This window comes from Rhinopithecus bieti, unplaced genomic scaffold (assembly GCF_001698545.2).
Source record: "Rhinopithecus bieti isolate Rb0 unplaced genomic scaffold, ASM169854v2 scaffold_60909, whole genome shotgun sequence".
Taxonomy (NCBI): domain Eukaryota; kingdom Metazoa; phylum Chordata; class Mammalia; order Primates; family Cercopithecidae; genus Rhinopithecus; species Rhinopithecus bieti.
Window position 1 is genome coordinate 1,201,033 of NW_016823619.1, and position 17,514 is coordinate 1,218,546.

General features: G+C 43.4%; 2 protein-coding genes across 3 annotated transcripts in view; one reads left to right on the top strand and one right to left on the bottom strand.

Annotated features, from left to right (window-relative positions):
* Positions 1-10,765, bottom strand: part of ESYT2 (extended synaptotagmin 2) — a 97,737-nt gene extending 86,972 nt beyond the window's left edge. The window contains exon 1 of one of the 2 annotated variants that reach the window (XM_017861669.1): positions 10,601-10,765. In XM_017861669.1, the coding sequence (XP_017717158.1) occupies positions 10,601-10,603 (3 nt within the window). In that variant the 5' untranslated portion in view covers positions 10,604-10,765. The remainder of the gene's footprint in view (positions 1-10,600) is intronic. The other variant, XM_017861670.1, reaches the window with a different exon arrangement.
* Positions 10,766-15,866: 5,101 nt separating this feature from the next.
* DYNC2I1 (dynein 2 intermediate chain 1) overlaps positions 15,867-17,514 on the top strand; it is a 138,315-nt gene continuing 136,667 nt past the window's right edge. The window contains exon 1 of the mRNA XM_017861665.1: positions 15,867-17,374. The gene's annotated coding sequence lies outside the window, so the exon portion shown is untranslated. The remainder of the gene's footprint in view (positions 17,375-17,514) is intronic.

Genomic DNA, 17,514 nt, shown 5'->3' on the forward strand with positions numbered 1-17,514 from the left:
TACACGGGATGTCCAGAAGGTATCCTCCTATAGAGACGAAGTGAATTAGTGGGTGGCTAGGGTGGGCGTGACAGGGAGAGCAGTGGAGGGGTCTGAGGATTGAGGGCTGATGGGTATAGGGTTTCTTTATGAAAGACAAAAGGTTCTAATAAGAGATTTTGGTGATGGTTGCACAATCCTGAGAATACACTGTAAAACAGTTAATTGTATAGTTTAAATGGCTGGATTGTATGGTATGTGAATTATAGCTCAATACAGCTGTTAAAAAAAATAAAAGGGGTAAGGCACAGCGGCTGAAGCCTATAATCCCAGCACTCTGGGACGCCAAGGTGGAAGGATCACTTGAGCCCAGGAGGTCAAGACTGCGGTAAGCCATGATTGCACCACTGCACTCCAGCGTGGCAACAGAATGAGACTCTGTCTCTCAAAAAATAAAAATAAAAAAAATTAAAATTAAGAACAAAAAATAAGTATCTCAATCTATAAAACACATACTGCTTTTACCACGGCCCATTTATTTTAATCAGACACTTCCCCCAAATAATAACAGAACCAAATAAGTAAAGCCAGAGAACCCAAAGTAAATCAGTGGCCTAAGTCAGAGCTCCTTGTTCGTGGCTTAACCAACCAACAAAGGTACCCCAGTGAGCTATTTGGTCCTTAAAGAGCCCATGGCTCAGCTCAGTGATAAATGAGGGGCAAAGTCATTCCACTGTGGGTCCCAAATTAATCTGCCAAATTAGTTAAACACTGAGAAATACATCAGAATGGAAATATTTGTTGAGACCATAAAGATGAACCATGCACGTTCACAGGGACACACAGGCGCCTGAACACAAACTCCCGCACACGTGCACAGGAACACACAGACGCCTGAACACACGCTCCCGCACACCTGCACAGGGACACACAGGCGCCTGAACGCACGCTCCCGCACACCTGCACAGGGACACACAGGCGCCTGAACGCACGCTCCCGCACACCTGCACAGGGACACACAGGCGCCTGAACGCACGCTCCCGCACACGTGCACAGGCCGCCGCAGCTCACACACACACCTGGAAACGTTGCAGGATTCAGGGGAGGCGGAGACCACAGAGGGGGGAGTCAACTTTCTATGCAACCTTCAAGGTTGTGCTACAAGAGGGTGAGAAATCCAGAGAAATGTGGTTGGGATTCAAAGAAGCCAATAGGGTTTATGGACGTCTCAGGAGATTGGCGGGGCAAGAACTGGAGTCTGGGTCAGCTAAACCACCAGAACCTGAGGGGCCAAGATCCCTGAAAGAGGGAAGTGGGAAGAAGGGTACAGTCTCTTTCAAGACAAATTCGCTGAATTCCTAAGCTACCCAGGGCAAGAAGCTGGCCTTGAAGGAGCAAAATAGAGCTTTTGGCAAGCATGTTGTACTGAGAAAGCACAAACTGGACTTTGGGACAGACCAGGGGGCACTTGGGAAGCACTGCAGACTCCTAGTCACAACATCTGGAGGGCTGGGCCTTAGAGCACAGAGGATCAGAGGCAGCCAGAGCTTCCCCCTGCCACACAGCCACAGGCTGGCTCAGAACCACTCTGCAGAGGCCAGCCTGCACCCGCCCTGCCTTCCAGAGGACGGGGGAGCCTCTCTGGAGAAGTACACGCTTCAGAGCAGGGATGGGCTTGGGCTGGCTCCTGCTCACAGCCACATTGTTGAGACTGCTAACTTCCGAGGTGTGAATATTCCCACCATGGCCAATTTCAAGCTACGGAACGACCTAACTGAATGTGGAGGTGGAAGAAATGTACGACATCATGTCAAGGTGGTACCAGTCAGTCATCAGGCAGATGTAAGTCAGAGCCACAGTGACTTCCACTTTACATCCACTAGGACAGCAACAACAATAAAAACAGAGAAACACAAGTGAGGGCAAGGATGTGGAGGAATTCAACCTTCATGCATTGCTGGGGAGAATGTAAAGTGGTACAGGCATTGTGAAAACAGTTTGGCATTCCTCAAAATGTTAAACACAGACCCAACAATTCTATTCCTAGGTATATACTCAAAAGAATTGAAAATGGGTATTCAGACAAAAATGTGTACATGAACCTTCACAGCAGCACCATTCACAACAGCCAAAAGGTGGAAACAACCTGAACGGCCATTGTGGATGAAGGATAATCAAACTGTGGTTCAGCCACATACCGGAATATTCAGCCTTAGAGATGACCCACTCGTATATGCCACAATGCAAATGAACCTCAAAACTATGCTAACTGAAAGAGGTCACACATAAAAGATCACACACATATTACATGCCTCTGTTTACAGGAAATATCCAGGACAGGTAAACCCACAGAGACAAAGCAGATGTGGTTGCCATGGGTTGGGGGAGGGGAAACAGGGTGTGACTGCAAATGGGCACAAAACAGGGTTCCTTTTGGGGCAGAGAAAATGTTTTGGAACCTGAGAAAGGTGATGATTGCACTACATGTAAAGGTACTAAACGGCACTGAATTGTGTCCTTTAAAATGGTTTTATGTTATTTGAATTTATTGCAATAAAAATGAAACAAAGAAATGAGCTATCAAGCAATGAAAAGACACAGAAGAACCTAAAATGCATATTTCTAGGTGAAATAAACCAATCTGAAAAGGCCAATACTCTATAATTCCAATATATGACATTCTAGAAAGGGCAAAACTGTGTAAAAAGATCAGTGAGCACAGGCAGACGGAGAGGAAGAGTGGAAGCAGAGAAGACTTTTAGGGCAGCGAAACTATTTTGTATGACACTGTAATAGCTGATACATGACATTATCCATTTGTCAAGATCCACGGAATGTACAACACAGAGAATTAACCGTACCGTAAATCGTGGGCTTTGGTTAGTATTAAATATATCAACGCGGGCTCATTAGTTGTGACAGACATAGCACAGGAAACTGTAAGAAGGGATGAGGGGACTCTGTATTATCTGCTCAATTTTTCTGGAAATGCAGAATTGTTCGAAAAAATGAAGTCTATTAATGTAAGAAAGTGAAAGGGAAATAAATACCTTTCCAGACAAAAATTGAGAAAATCCATTGCCAGCAGACTTGCAGTAAAAGAAATACTAAAGTAAGTTCTTCAGGCAGGAGGAAAATCATGCCAGACAAAACGTTTAACAGTAAGAAGGAAACACAGACCAAGGGAGAGCACCTCTGTTCCTCGTCCCGATTACTCTCACAGATCAAAACTGTTTTAAAAATACACGTTCCTTGTCCCGATTACTCTCACAGATCTAAAACATTTAAAAACATACGTTACTTGTCCTGATTACTCTCATATATATAAAACATTTACAAATATACCACGGTCTGGCTGTCACCTCCTAATGTACTTAAGAATGCTAATAGTACATAAACTTAAAACCCAGAGAAGCTCCCACCGGCTAACAAGGTAGTGGGTCATTCACTTGTGTTGGTTTTGCTCTTCTGGGAACAGTAGCCTGCCACCACCCTGGCATCTCTGGTGCCTTCCGCAAGCACAGGTTTTATGAGCTGGGCCCAGCTCCCAGGGCACTGAGTATGGCCAGGAGGGGACACCTGACTTCTACTGGGGTGACCGCAGAGTCTCTCAAACCTTAGCCCCTACTCTGAAAAGCAGAAATGACATACAATTCTCTTGGGGTTGTAAAAATGACGAGATTAGATGGGGCCAGAATCCCCAGTGCCTCCTCTACTGCTATCAAGAGAGAGGAGAGAGCACAGAATGCACGGCAGTGCACAGACCTCACAGGTCAAGGGCTGCCTGTGCTCACCTCTGACATTAGCAGAACTTGTTTCCTTAACTGTAAAACAAAGGTGGCAGGTGAGCTGTGAGGTTTAAATGACTTCCATGTCAAGAGTTAGAAGACAGCCTGCAATGAGTGCTAGGCACAGTCACGTTTGTTTTCTCGTGTGATTTCTGTTACACTCCTCCGAGTGCAGAGAGGCGGCCCTTGTCCTTGTGAAGCTATCCACACAGTCTTCCTCCTCTCGCTGGCCTGTCACCTGTCTCTCCAGTGAGGCGCTGGCTGCTGTTGGGCTGAGTCCTCTTGGAACTTCCTTGGGTTTCTTAGGCCAACGTTAAAGACTGAAGTAATCTCCCACCCCAGCCCCAGCCTCAAACTACTGCTCCTATTGTTCCAGCATCATTTCTGCACCCTGGGGTTGTTGTTTACATTCCCAGCTCACTCATCTATCTACCTTCCTCCCCAAAGCTATTCCCCTGACATTCAGGTGCTCCCTCCCCCTCATGCTTAGATCTGTGTCCCCAGTCCCTCTGGATATCCCTGACAAATGTATCTTGCTAAATCCCCGTTTTAAAACTGGACACATCCCTCTAGTGGTATCTGGATGCTGCCCTGTGTCTAGGGATCAAGCCCAACTCTTCCAGTTGTGTAACCTACAGTGCTGCTTCCTGTGGTCATCTCAGTTCCCACAGTTCCTAACCCTTCTTCCCACTGCACAGCTCCTCCTCATCCCACCTCTGAAAGAACACACCCTACCTCAGACACCAGGGCTACAGCCAAAAATGGAAAAAAACCTTAGTATTGAATCCAAGATGTGATCAATTATAAGCTGCACTATGTGCCACTAAGAGCACCATCCATTAACAACAACACACCCTTGTAAAATAAATCTGACTTCTGAGATGTTAAGGCACAGGGAAAGTGCTGGAACTGAGCCTTCCTGGCTCCCGAATACTCCCAAGATACAGGGTAGCGTGGGAAGCTGAGTAACAGCCCTCAAAAGACGGTCACGTCCTAATCTCTGGAATTTGTGAGTGTCGCTTTATACGGCAAAAAGAACGTTGCAGATGTGATGAAATGAAGGATCTTCTGGGGTGGAGGATTATCCATAGAGGCCCTAAATGCCGTCTCCAGTATCCTTAAAAAGGGAGGAAGTCCAGCCTGGGCAACACAGTGAGACTCTTGTCTCTACAAAAAATTTTAAAAATTAGCGAACTAGCTCGGTGTGGTGGTACAGGCCTGTAGTCCCAGATACTCGAGAGGCTGAAGTGGAAGGGTTGCTTGAGTCCAGGAGGTCGAGACCGCAGTGAGCTATGATCACACAACCGCACTCCAGCCTGGGTGCAAACAGCTCACTGCGGCCTCAATCCTTGTCTAAGGAAAAGAAAGAAAAGAGGGAGGAACAGAGGTTTGACAAAACAGAAAGCAGAATGGTCCCAGGAGGACGGAAGCAGCCACTGGCTCTGAAGGGAGAAGGGCCTGCAGCCATGGACATGGGAATGCGGCTGAGAAGCGAGAAAAGCAGGAAAAGCTTCTCCCCAGGAGCCTCCAGCGTGCACACCCTGCCCACCCCTTAGTTTTAGCCCAGAGGAACTGATTTCGGACTGCTGGCCTCCAGAATCGTTAAAAGGTAAGTGTGTTGTTTGGAGCCACCAAGTCGATGGCACTTTGCCATGGGCCCTAATGCACCAGCCATGTCGTCCTTTCCCGACTGCTCCAGCAATGACACTGACATCCAAGGAGCATTTCTTCTAAAACTTTGCTTCACACACGGCACCATTCGTGAATAAGTAAAATTAATTCTTTCTACTAGTTACTGGATAAATTCCAAGACCTTTATATGTGTGGAAAAAATAAGTAGGAAGAGCATTGTTACTTTGTATTGGATTATATTTGGGGTTTTGGTTTCAAAATTCCAGCACGCAGACATTAATGTAGACGGTGCTAACAAATTTTAGGTACGCACTTACTAGCCATTTAAAGATTTGTAGCACAAATGAAATAAATTAATGGTCTCAGTAGGCAATTCACTTCTAATTGTGTATGAATATCAACACCAGCTTTATATAACATTTTACAAATTGGGTACAAAGTATAAACCAAAAACAAAATTCTAAGCTCCCAACTATCTGAACAGCTCCTCCTCTCTGCCAGGAGCTTTCCAAAGTTAACCTGTAAAACTACTTCAGGCCATGATGGGGGGCGGGGCGTCGGACACACCTCATTACCACCTACACAGACCTTAAGACTGATAGACTCTTTAAGTCTGACAGGAAACATTTACCATCTATTCCCTCTGAAGCCTGCGACCTGGAGGCTTCATCTGTACGATAAAACCTTGGTCTCCACAAGGTAATCCAGACATTCCTTTCTATTGATTCCAGGTCTCTAGACAGTAACTTAACCAACTGCCAATCAGAAAAAACTCTGAGTCCAGCTATGATCTGGAGCATTCCCCACACTAACCCGCTTCCAGCTGTCCCACCTTTCTGAACCAATGTGCAGCCTGCATGCATTGACTGATGTCTTACATATCCCTAAAACTTACAGGTCAACCGCCTTGGGCACAAGTCTTGAGACTATGTCACCAGCATCCTTTAACCCTGGCAAATAAAATACTAAATTAATTGGGACTTGTCTCAGATACTTTTGGTTTACAGATTAAACTAAATGCTTTAACAAATATGTAACAAAGTCTCATAAGAAAAATGGAAGGTGAAAGTATCATTCAGATTAATAATTTTAGCAATTTGATACTGGTTCTCGAAACGTGAGCAGCATAACCAAAAACTAGCATATAATATGTATTCCAGTATAATATTTATGGCATGAAGCAAGTTAAATAATGTTCTCCTCCCACATCACTGGATTTATTTTCTACAGAGCCACCTTACTCTGGGAAACTTAAAACGTATCAATCCCTCAGACATAAACAGAAGGAAACAACTCCACATAGAACACACATTAAAATTAAACTATTACAATTGACCCCAAAATAGGATGTGCACTTTCAAATTCCCACTTTTTAGTCACTAACCAGCACTTATTCACATAAGGAAGTTAATGAATATTTGAATAATTAAATGTTATATGCACAAAATGTAAAATTAACTATCATTACCTATGGCATCAGGGTGACTCCTGGAAGTGGAGTCAAGAAAGATTAGCCATGTCCTTGGAACAATATTTGTTTTAAGTAAGAAGATACACAGCAAATCAAGACAAGGAAGAGGAGTGACAATGCAGGCTCCTTGGATATTATTTTAGTGATATACAGAGAGGAAGAGAGAGAAAGTGAAATTTTAAGCACACATACTTACAAGTGTTAATAATAACAAAGCATTATGGTAGATAAATTCTTAGCAACAGTGTAAACAAACCACAGTGGAACAGAAACAAAGAAAAACCCCAGGGCTCATCTGTTCCATTTCAGCAGAAGGGGGGGAGGGAGGTGGCAAAGGCCACACCAGGACTTGCCCGCAAGCGGAGCATTGGTCACAGCTGTGTATCTCTGGGCCTGTGACTCAGATGGCTGACCCGAGGACATGCCTCGCTGCCCACCCATGTCCAGTGTGCTCACTGGCCTCTCCCCATTCCAACCTCACAACGCAGCACAGAGTCAGGCTCAACCCCCATCAAACTGAAGAGGAAACAAGGTTCTAAGAGTTGTGCCTGACTCACCCAAGGGCAGGGAGTTAGGAAGGGGTGGGTCTCAGGGCACAACCCACACCCATCAGAGCCAGAGCCTGAGCCTGAGCCATGGGCTCTGCGAGATGGTGGGAGTCTCAAAGCTAACCAGAGGCCAGTGGCCACGCCGCAGCACACCCTACAGGGATGAAGGGCAGCCCACGCACACGGGCACTGGCCACATGACAGGTCACGTCCAGGCAAGGACACACCAATTCAGCAAGTCATCACGGGAACCTCAAAGTAGCCATCACTCAATTGTGCTATACGAAACCACTGCAGTTAAAAATACTTGTAACTGTTAGCAAACTTTAATACACCAACACAGCACAGGGGAAGAAAAGCAATCTGAAGTTGTGACTCATTATGGAGGGAATGCTTTCTTCCAAAGGTTATTCAGATAAAAAGAGACAGGGATAAATCTTCTGTCTTTTAACATCATACCATGCAAAAACAAACACTGCCTTCCATGGCCAGACTTTTGCTTATACAATTATCATGTCAGTCTAATGAGTTCAAAAATAATTCATATATCCTAGACACAGATCTAATAAATAACTCAAGTAAATATGTTTTCATAACTTAAAAGAACAGGAAATTAAATATCTCAAATTCTATTTTATCTCTTCTCATTATATCATATCTCACAATCCAGTTTTTCAAATGTCTATCAGACATCATCTAAATAAAGTCTGGTAGTTCCACAAGACAGATGAGATTGCAATAGTCAAAGTCATATTTCTGAAGAATAACATGATATCCATCATATAGCATTTAAGAAAGGAGGATACTGTACACACACATATATATCCAAACATATCATTAAAAGATTAACAAAATCCACAAAATGTTGCTAAGGGTTATCACCAGTTAGTAGAATTGTAGGTAACTATTTTTTTCTTTATTCTCCAAAGCTTTTTCTTCAGTGAGCATACTTTCTTCTTTAAATCAGAAAAAAAATATGTTTTTGAAACCTGTCCAGCCATAAGAAATGAAGAAAAATACAACCGCATGTTCATTAAATATAGAAAGATAAAGGGGGACTTCGCCGTGTAACTGAATGAATCAAAAAAAAAAATCAAACTCAGTTTCAATGACAATTTTACAAGCAATAAAAAAAGCATAATGAAAACCATCGTATTAGTATTTCCACATCTGCTGTTGGTGTGGTTATCACTAATGCCAGCACGCAATCACCAGGCACAAAACTAAAGCTGTGATCCGAAAGGACACTGCTGCCGCCATACACAAGTGGATACACAAGTGCACGTGGGATGCGCTTCTAACTTCGTATTGATACTTTCATCTAGTCACGGCCGCAATCCATTAAACCCTATTCAATTTATACTTTTCTACCAACTACCATTATGGATGGTTTGGTATTATGAATGATCTTTTTCATATATTTTTTCCTGGATTTAAAAAAAATGAACATGTATTACTTTTACTAGAAGAATGAGGGAGAGTCTAGAGACATATAAGGCAACAGATAAAACATTTCAATTATAAGGAATAAGTTCAAGACATCTATTGTACAACACTAACTATAGTTAGCAACAACGTAATATATTCTTGAAAAAATCACTAAGAATAGATTTTCTAGTGTTCCACCACAAAAAAATGGTAAGCCCGTGACATAATGCATTTGTTAATTAGCTCGATTTAGCACATTCTACAATGTATACATATTTCAAAACATGCTGAACACAATAAAAATAATACTTTTATCAGTTAAAAAAATAACAATAGCCAGGTGCAGCGGCTCACGCCTGTATTCCCTCCCATATCTTTGGGAAGTAGACCAGGAGGATCGCTTGAGCCCAGCAGTTCAAGACCAGCCTGGGTAACATGGGGAGACCCCCCACCGCAACAAAAAATTTTAAAAATTAGCGAGATTAGTGGCATATGCCTGTAGTCCAAGCTACTGGGAGGCTGAGGTGGGAGGGGTGACTGAGCCAGTAGGTTGAGGCTGCAGTGAGCCATGATTGTGCCACTGCACTACAGTCTGGGCAACAGAGTAAGACCTTGTGTCAAAAATAAATAAATAAAAAGAACTGAAAAAAACCCACCAATTCATACTATGACTAATGCTAGGATTAAACAGATTTGTTGTGGTATTGCAAGCTAGTAAATTTCTGAGTTTAAGGCCTTGTCTTACACATATTTTGTGTCACTAGCACCTAGCACAGTACCTAGAACATAGCAAATGCCTAATAAATGTCCATAAATTCATCAAGACTCATTTTTAATCCTTACATATAAATTGGATTAGTTTCTTAAAATGTGATCCAGGAAAAAATTCACAAAATAAATAGTTTGCTTTAACAAACATTACAGAACTTTAAAACAGTTAAGAAAATAAATGAAGAAAAGATCAGTGACAGGGAGAAAGACTCTGGAAAAACTCCGTAAATAAAAGATGCTTAATGGAAAAATGATCCCATGCAAAAGACAACTACCAGCATATTCACCATCTGTGTAAGAACTATGCCCCACCCAATTCCAAAAGAACAGAAGGTGACTCAGTGTTCAAAACACAATAAAGATCATTGAGAGTAAAAGAAGATCGTCTGTTTGAAGAAAAGTGCGACACGTACTCCCAGCTATTACAGCAGTACAGGGCCCAACAATCCAGCAATCATTTTGGCTGTGAGTTTTCTGGTAGCTACAGCAAGAATAGAAGTATACTGCATTACACAGTAGCTTTCCTTTTCTGATTTCACAAGCTTAGATCTGAACACATCACTACTTTCACCTGCTGTCATGTCCAAACTGTCTGAAAAGTACGACAGTAATCACGCCCACATCCCTGCACCCTGTAAATCAGAACTGCCCTGAAGGCCTGGGCCAGTCATCCAGAAGGAGCACTTGTACTCCTCACCCGTGGGGACCTGGGCTGGGGTCTAGTGGGACCACTTCCATTCCTCACTGCTAGGCCCAGAGTAAGTCCCAAGCTGAGCGCAGCCTTCTACCAGGTGGAGGAGTTACAACCCTATCAGAACTTCCATGGAGTTCCCTCCAGATGAGATGGCCCAGAAATCCACCTTTGCAACTGTCCTCCACACGTTCGTACTGTTGCTACTGAACAGAAGGCCCCATACCCTTCAATAAGAATAGAATCTCTTCCCTAACACGTCCGTAAGTTCATAACACACCCCCTTACTTACCATCAAGCCCTCCCTGCTCCTTTCTTCTGAACCACCGTGACAGGGCACCGTCACCACAGCCCGCTTCCCAGGTGCTTGTTCTAACTACTCTGAGAAGAGTCTAAATACGAAGACAGGATGACTTCTTACACTTTTGTTGGCATAACACTGCATACAGTGGGTCCTTACATCTCCTAAATGAAGAAATAAAATTCCTCTGAGACAGAACTGTCATGAAAACTAAAAAAGATAATGACTTGCCAAACCATAACAAAATGCAAGAGACCACAAAAGACCACAACGTATTATATAATACATGATAAAATTATGTTCTGATACAAAGTACCTAGTATAAAACAAACCAATCCATAAGCTAAACTACTCAAACATAGGTGGTGATTATATACTGATACCTTGAATCATAGTTAAGAGTTTGGCATAACTCACAGAAACACAGATTTAGGTTTTTTATATTTTTGAAACATGATTTCTATTGTTACGCAATTAAAATTAACATTTGTTTATGCCAATATAGTACAGTATCAGTGTTTAAAGGACTATTATAGGCCAGATGTGGTGGCTCACACCTGTAATCAGAGCACTTCGGAAGTGCTGAGATGGGAGGATCACTTGAGCCCAGGAGTTTGAGACCAGCCTGGACAACATAGCAAGACCTTGGCTCTACTACAAGTATAAAAAATGTTCAAATAAGTTTATAAAATTAAAGAATAAATAAAAACAGAGTAATATTAGAACTGGGTACAATGGTTCACACCTGTAGTCCCAGCTACTCAGGAGGCTGAGGCAGGAGGATCCCTCAAGCCTAGGAGTTCAAGGCCAGCCTGGGTAACACAGTGAGACTCCAACTCATAAAGTAAATAAAGTAGTAGTAGGTTTAAGTTAAAAACATTTACCTAGTTTTTAAAATTCATATACCTAACCCTTTAAAATGCAAATGCCCCCAAACTTAAGTTAGAACAATATTCCTTAAAACTTTTACAGTTTTAGCTAGAATTCCGTAAGCAAAGGAATACCTCACTTTGCACTATAACTGATCACCTTTTCATCAATTATTAAAAGAAATCCGGGCCAGACGCGGTGGTTCATGCCTGTAATTCTAGCACTTTGGGAGGCTGAGGCAGGCGGACTGCCTGGGCTCAGGAGTTCAAGAACAGCCTGGGCAACACGGTGAAACCATCTCTACTAAAATACAAAAGAAATTAGCCAGGCATGGCAGTGTGTGCCTGTAGTTCCAGCTACTTGGGAGGCTGAGGCAGGAGAATTGCTTGAACCTGGGAGGTGGAGCTTGCAGTGAGCTGAGATCGCGCCACTGCACTCCGGCCTGGGCGACAGAGCGAGACTCCATCTCAAAAAAAATAAAATAAAAATAGACACTGGAATTTTTTTCTTTTTAAGAGATGGAGCGTCTCTCTCTGTCGCCCAGGCTGGAGTGCAGTGGCGCGATCTTGGCTCACTGCAAGCTCCGCCTCCCAGGTTCAAGCAATTATCCTGCCTCAGCCTCCCAAGTAGCTGGGACTACAGGCACGCGCCGCCATGCCTGGCTAATTTTTTGTATTTTTAGTAGAGACAGGGTTTCACCGTGTTAGCCAGGATGGTCTCCATCTCCTGACCTCGTGATCCACTGGCCTCCGCCTCCCAAAGTGCTGAGATTACAGGCGTGAGCCACCGCGCCCAACCCCTGATGTCTATATTTTTTAACAGTGCTATTGAGATATAATTCACATACTAGTCAATTCACTCATTTAAAGTATACAATTTGATGGTTTTTAGTATATTCACCATGCCTCCTTCAAGGTTAAAGGCTGTGACCAATGAGGAAATCATGAAAGCCCACAGGAAAGATCACAGGTTCACTAGGTCTAACAATAACACTATTCCACAGCTCATCTTCACAGGATGGAAATTTACATTTATGAATACGTACTTATAAAATATATTATGTTTTAAGTGTATATATTCATATAAAGTATTTATATTTCAGTCCTAGCTCCATCGCCTCCCATTCTTAAATGTAGAATGATAATACTAATCTTAATAGAAGTTTTACCAAATCCACAACATACAGGCTGATGGATGCATATATCCTAAATTTAAATCTATTTTTTAGCTTAAACTAAAAGCCAGATATTTACTGCTTTAGTTTTAGCCATCTTGGGGCATTAATGTTCTAACTGAATGAGGCTCTCAGACCACAGAACTGAAGCAACAGAACGGTCACATCCTTTCCCTTCTGTGTGGCAGCCGCAGTGTGGGTGTAAACGAGAAACCCCAGGCAGCACCCTCATCCCTCATCCTATCTGCAGCTACGACAAGGACTCCAACACTGACTCGACCACACGATCGCTTGGATTCAGGTACTAAAGTAGCACTCGTCTAAAATAGCGAAATTGTGGCTCCTGAATTAGCTGTGCCAACTATTTTCAGTTACAAGTCTTCACAACATTTTATTAAAGTATTAAGTGAAGATTAACACGAAGAATAAAAAAATAAATATTTGCCCTTTCTTTACATGAGACCACAGTGCATTATTTTCTTTTGTTCATTTGGTTCTTAGACTATACATACCGTATTTTGGCTAGAGTTAAATTTTCCTGAACTTCCCAGAAGGGCAATGGGAAGAAAGCTCTCCCCAGAGAAAGCCTGTATACAAACATACAGAACAACATAACCAAGGAAGCTAATATGCTTTAATTCTCAATAATCCAAGTATGAGGTGATAAAAGACCGACTGTCAGAACAGTTGAGTAGTATTATCCATGACAGTATTATCCATGGCAGCCACAGAATCAGCATTTAGTGGCAATAGTAAAAGCAGGACAGAGTCAGACTTAATCCTATGAAGATCTAATATTTTCGAATAAATAAAATAGCAATGAAAATTGCCCTTATTCATCTCTATAAAAACTCTTCAAGAATCTTCTTCACAGTCCTGAGCATGGTGGCATGCACCTGTAATCCCAGCTACCTGGGAGGCTCACATAGGTGGTTTGCTTGAGTCTAAGAGTTCAAGACCAGCCTGGGTAACACAGCGAGAACTTCCTCTCTTTAAAGAATAAAAAAGGCTGGGCGCGGTGGTTCACACCTGTAATCCCAGCACTTTGGGAGGCCGAGGCTGGTGGATCACCTGAGGTCAAGAGTTTGAGACCAGCCTAGTCAACATGGTGAAACCCTGTCTTTACTAAAAACACAAAAATTAGCCAGACATGGTGACAGGCACCTGTACTCCCAGCTACTTGGGAGGCTGAGGCAGGAGAGTCACTTGAACCTGGGAGGCAGAGATTGTGGTGAGCCGAGACCATGCCACTGCCCTCCATCCTGGGCAACAGAGTGAGACTCCATCTCAAAAATAAATAAATAAATACATAAACTACGTAATAAATAAATAAAATAATAAAATAAATAAATCTTCTCTTCTCTACCCCGAGTAGTCTAATTGTCCAGGGCCCATTAACACTGGGTAGACATTTAAACAACAAAAAGCCCTGTCCTCAATTCATCCAGCCTGCCAAGCCTTTCCCCTAAACAGTTGGAACATAACTGTTTATGGGAAAATAAGTGAAGAAAAATAACACTTTATTTTAAAGCTGTAGGACCAAACTTACAGAATTATCACAGTTAAGTGAGAGCCATTTTTCATATCCTAATAGCCTAAATCAGGAAGAGTATACATTTTTTCTCAAAGTATTAATACTCTTTATCTCGTTTCCATATCCAGCTTCAGTTTTTACTCAGTAAGAAGAAGAAAAGCTGTCAGTGAATATATACAAAGGTGAAGTGAGGAAATCGGTATCTCATTAATTCATGTTTTCCTATGTTTCCACTCTGCTATGAATTAATGGTTGTCAACGACATACTATGAAAACGAGTACAGTCTTTGGGATATACAAATATATCTTGTTCAAGGCAAAATATCAGCCCAAAGTTCAGAAACCCCAAGAATCAATGTATGTATGGTAAAAATCAAAGTACTGGTAATATTGGCCAGGCATGGTGGCTCACACCTGCAATCCCAGCACTTTAGGAAGTCTAAGTGGGAGGATCCCTCGAGGCCAAAAGTTTGAGAACAGCCTGGACAACATGGTAAGAACTCATCTCTAGAAAATAAAACAAAACAAACCCAAAGTGCAAGTAATATCGAAATCTTAACTTTTCTTATTCATAGCTTCTTCTATTATTGATGTGCTTTGACCTCCCCCCGCAAAACCCCTGCCACACAGCAGAATTTCAGGCACATTTCGAGACCATGCAACCTGCTGGTTTTATGATGAAAACAAAGTATATTATACTTTTAATAAATATCATAAAATAAATACATAAGAATACTTTAAAAGATATTTTTAAAATCTCTCTAAAACTGTGAACACAATCACTGTCAAGCTTCATGTGAATCCTTCAAGAAATGTCTTAAGCAACCTAGGCACATTGAAGTCTGTATGTGTGGGATTATGAGCTCAGGTACAAATTTGGAATTAACAAGTAAAGCATTCTGGAGCAAATATAAATTCTTCATAGGGTGAACACCATGGTTCGTCAGTTTAAGTCACACAGATTAAAAACTCAAAAAGAATCTTTGGCTAAATTACATTTGTATTCTGTTTTTTTCTAAAAAAAAGAATTTCAGGCTAGGCACGGTAGCTCACGCCTGTAATCCTAGCACTTTAGGAGGCCGAGGCAGGCAGATCACGACGTCAAAAGATCGAGACCATCCTGGCCAACATGGTGCAACCCCATCTCTACTAAAAATACAAGAATTAGCTGGGCGTGGTGGTGCATGCCTGTAATCCCAGCTACTCGGGAGTCTGAGGCAGGAGAATGGCCTGGGAGGCTGAGGTTGCAGTGAGTTGAGATCGTGCCACTGCACTCCAGCCTGGTGACAGAGCAAGACTCCGTCTCCAAAAAAAATAAATAAATAAAAGAATTTCAGTTCTTCAATAGGGCAGCAATTGCATCTGTTTATTTATCACAAGAAAACAGTCTGTGTGGCCAGGCACAGTGGGTCACGGCTGTAATCCCAGCACTTTGGGAGGCCAAGGCAGGCGGATCACGAGGTCAGGAGTTCGAGATCAGCCTGGCCAACATGGTGAAACCCTGTTTCTACTAAAAATACAGGAATTAGCTGGACATGGTGGCACGCGCCTGTAATCCCAGCTACTCGGGAGGCTGAGGCAGGAGAATTGTTTGAACCCTGGAGGCGGAGGTTGCAGTGAGCTGAGATCACGCCATTGCACTCCAGCCTGGGGGACATGGAGAGACTCCGTCTTAAAAAAAAAAAAAGAAAAGAAAATCTGTGGTTCACGAAGATTTTTAACAAGCGAATTTGATATTGGCCAATAACCAAGTTCTATGAAAGTCAGCATCATCACTTCCTGCAAATTTCAGCATTGATTACGTTGCTGTTTTGGTAATGGACGGTAATGGACTCTGTTTTTAGCCACTTTTAAATATTATGCATCGTAGTGTAATATAGACACAAAATGTCACTTTAAAGTCCTTTTCCATTTCCAAGTGCAGCTCTTCTGTTCTTAAGTTTTTCCCACCTCGGTTCCTCTAACTTCCCGTTTTCTACACGCCCCTCGATTTTTCCCACTGCTAGCAAAAAGCTGTACCATGCCAGTTACCTTGGTTCTCCAAATACGACTGTCCCTCATGCTCACCACGCATCGGCAGAACTGTACATTCCCAAGTCCCTTACATTATATTCTTACTCCAGTTGCAATCTGTCGTCACAAAGTAGCAACTACTATCTTCTTGTCCTGGGCACGCCTCCTTTCTAATTCTTGTTTGCCATCTGTGTCATGCCTTACTTCTCACTGGAAACAAGGACCTTTTCTCCTCTAAAGGAAAATGACCCTTCCGAAACCCACTGCTGGCCACCTTTACCCCAAAGTTTACATTAAGCCTAATGGAAGCATCATTAAAATCCTCTTTCTTGCAGTGTGAAACTGTGACGCCAAGTCATGGCTAAGAAAGAATTAGGGAATGACAAGAAAAAGATATGAAGCCAACTCTTAGTGTCTATAGTCCATAAATATATGAGGTAAAGAATTGCCAGAGTTAAAAATAAAATAACATTATGACTTTTGCTATTGCTGCAACTCTTCCAAAACTTCGTGCCACACACACACACATGCACACTGGATTCAGCTCGACCCCATATAAAAATGCTCAGTCTCACAATTATACTTGCAAAAAAGTGGAACAATCTTTCAATTATCTGAAATCTCCACATCTTTCAGGAGATACTCACTGCCCTTGAAACGCGTCTGAAACAACAAAGACATGAGTGAGTCCTCTCCGAGGAGAAGAAAAAGTTAACTTCTCCCCCACCAGCTGTCAATACATTTTTTTTTTAAACAGAGAGAAGCAAAAGCTGAAGCCACTTGGAGCATTTCCAGGCCGGCAGGGCGTTGGGAAGGAGCACGAGAATCGCGCTGGGCGCTCTGAGAGCCGAACCGGCCGCTCAGGCCCCTAAAGAGACCCCGCGGGCGCCACCAGAACGAAGCGTGCGCTCCGGCAGCGCCGCGGCTGAAGAGGGGGCGCCACGCCCGGTACCTGCCGCTGGCGCTCGGGGTCCGCAGGCCGGGGGAGGGAAGCGGGCTTTGTGAGGAGGAGTCTCCAGGAAACCGCGCGGCACAGCGAGGGCAGACGCGCCCTGGACCCGGAGCGTGGGCGGGCGGGGAAGCGGAGAGGGGGGACGCCCGACTCGGACGGCGGGAAGGCACGGAGCACTCAGGACTTGGGCGTGAGCGGAGGGCGGCGGCCCCAGGCGGACAGGTTCGCAGGGAGTGGGCCGGAGGCTGGGGCGGGGCTGAGGGCTGCACTCGCCCGAGTGGGTAGGTCGCGGGCAGGGGAGCGCCTGCGTGGACAGGCTGGGAGTCGGGGCTGGGAGTCGGGGCTGGGAGTCGGGGCTGGGG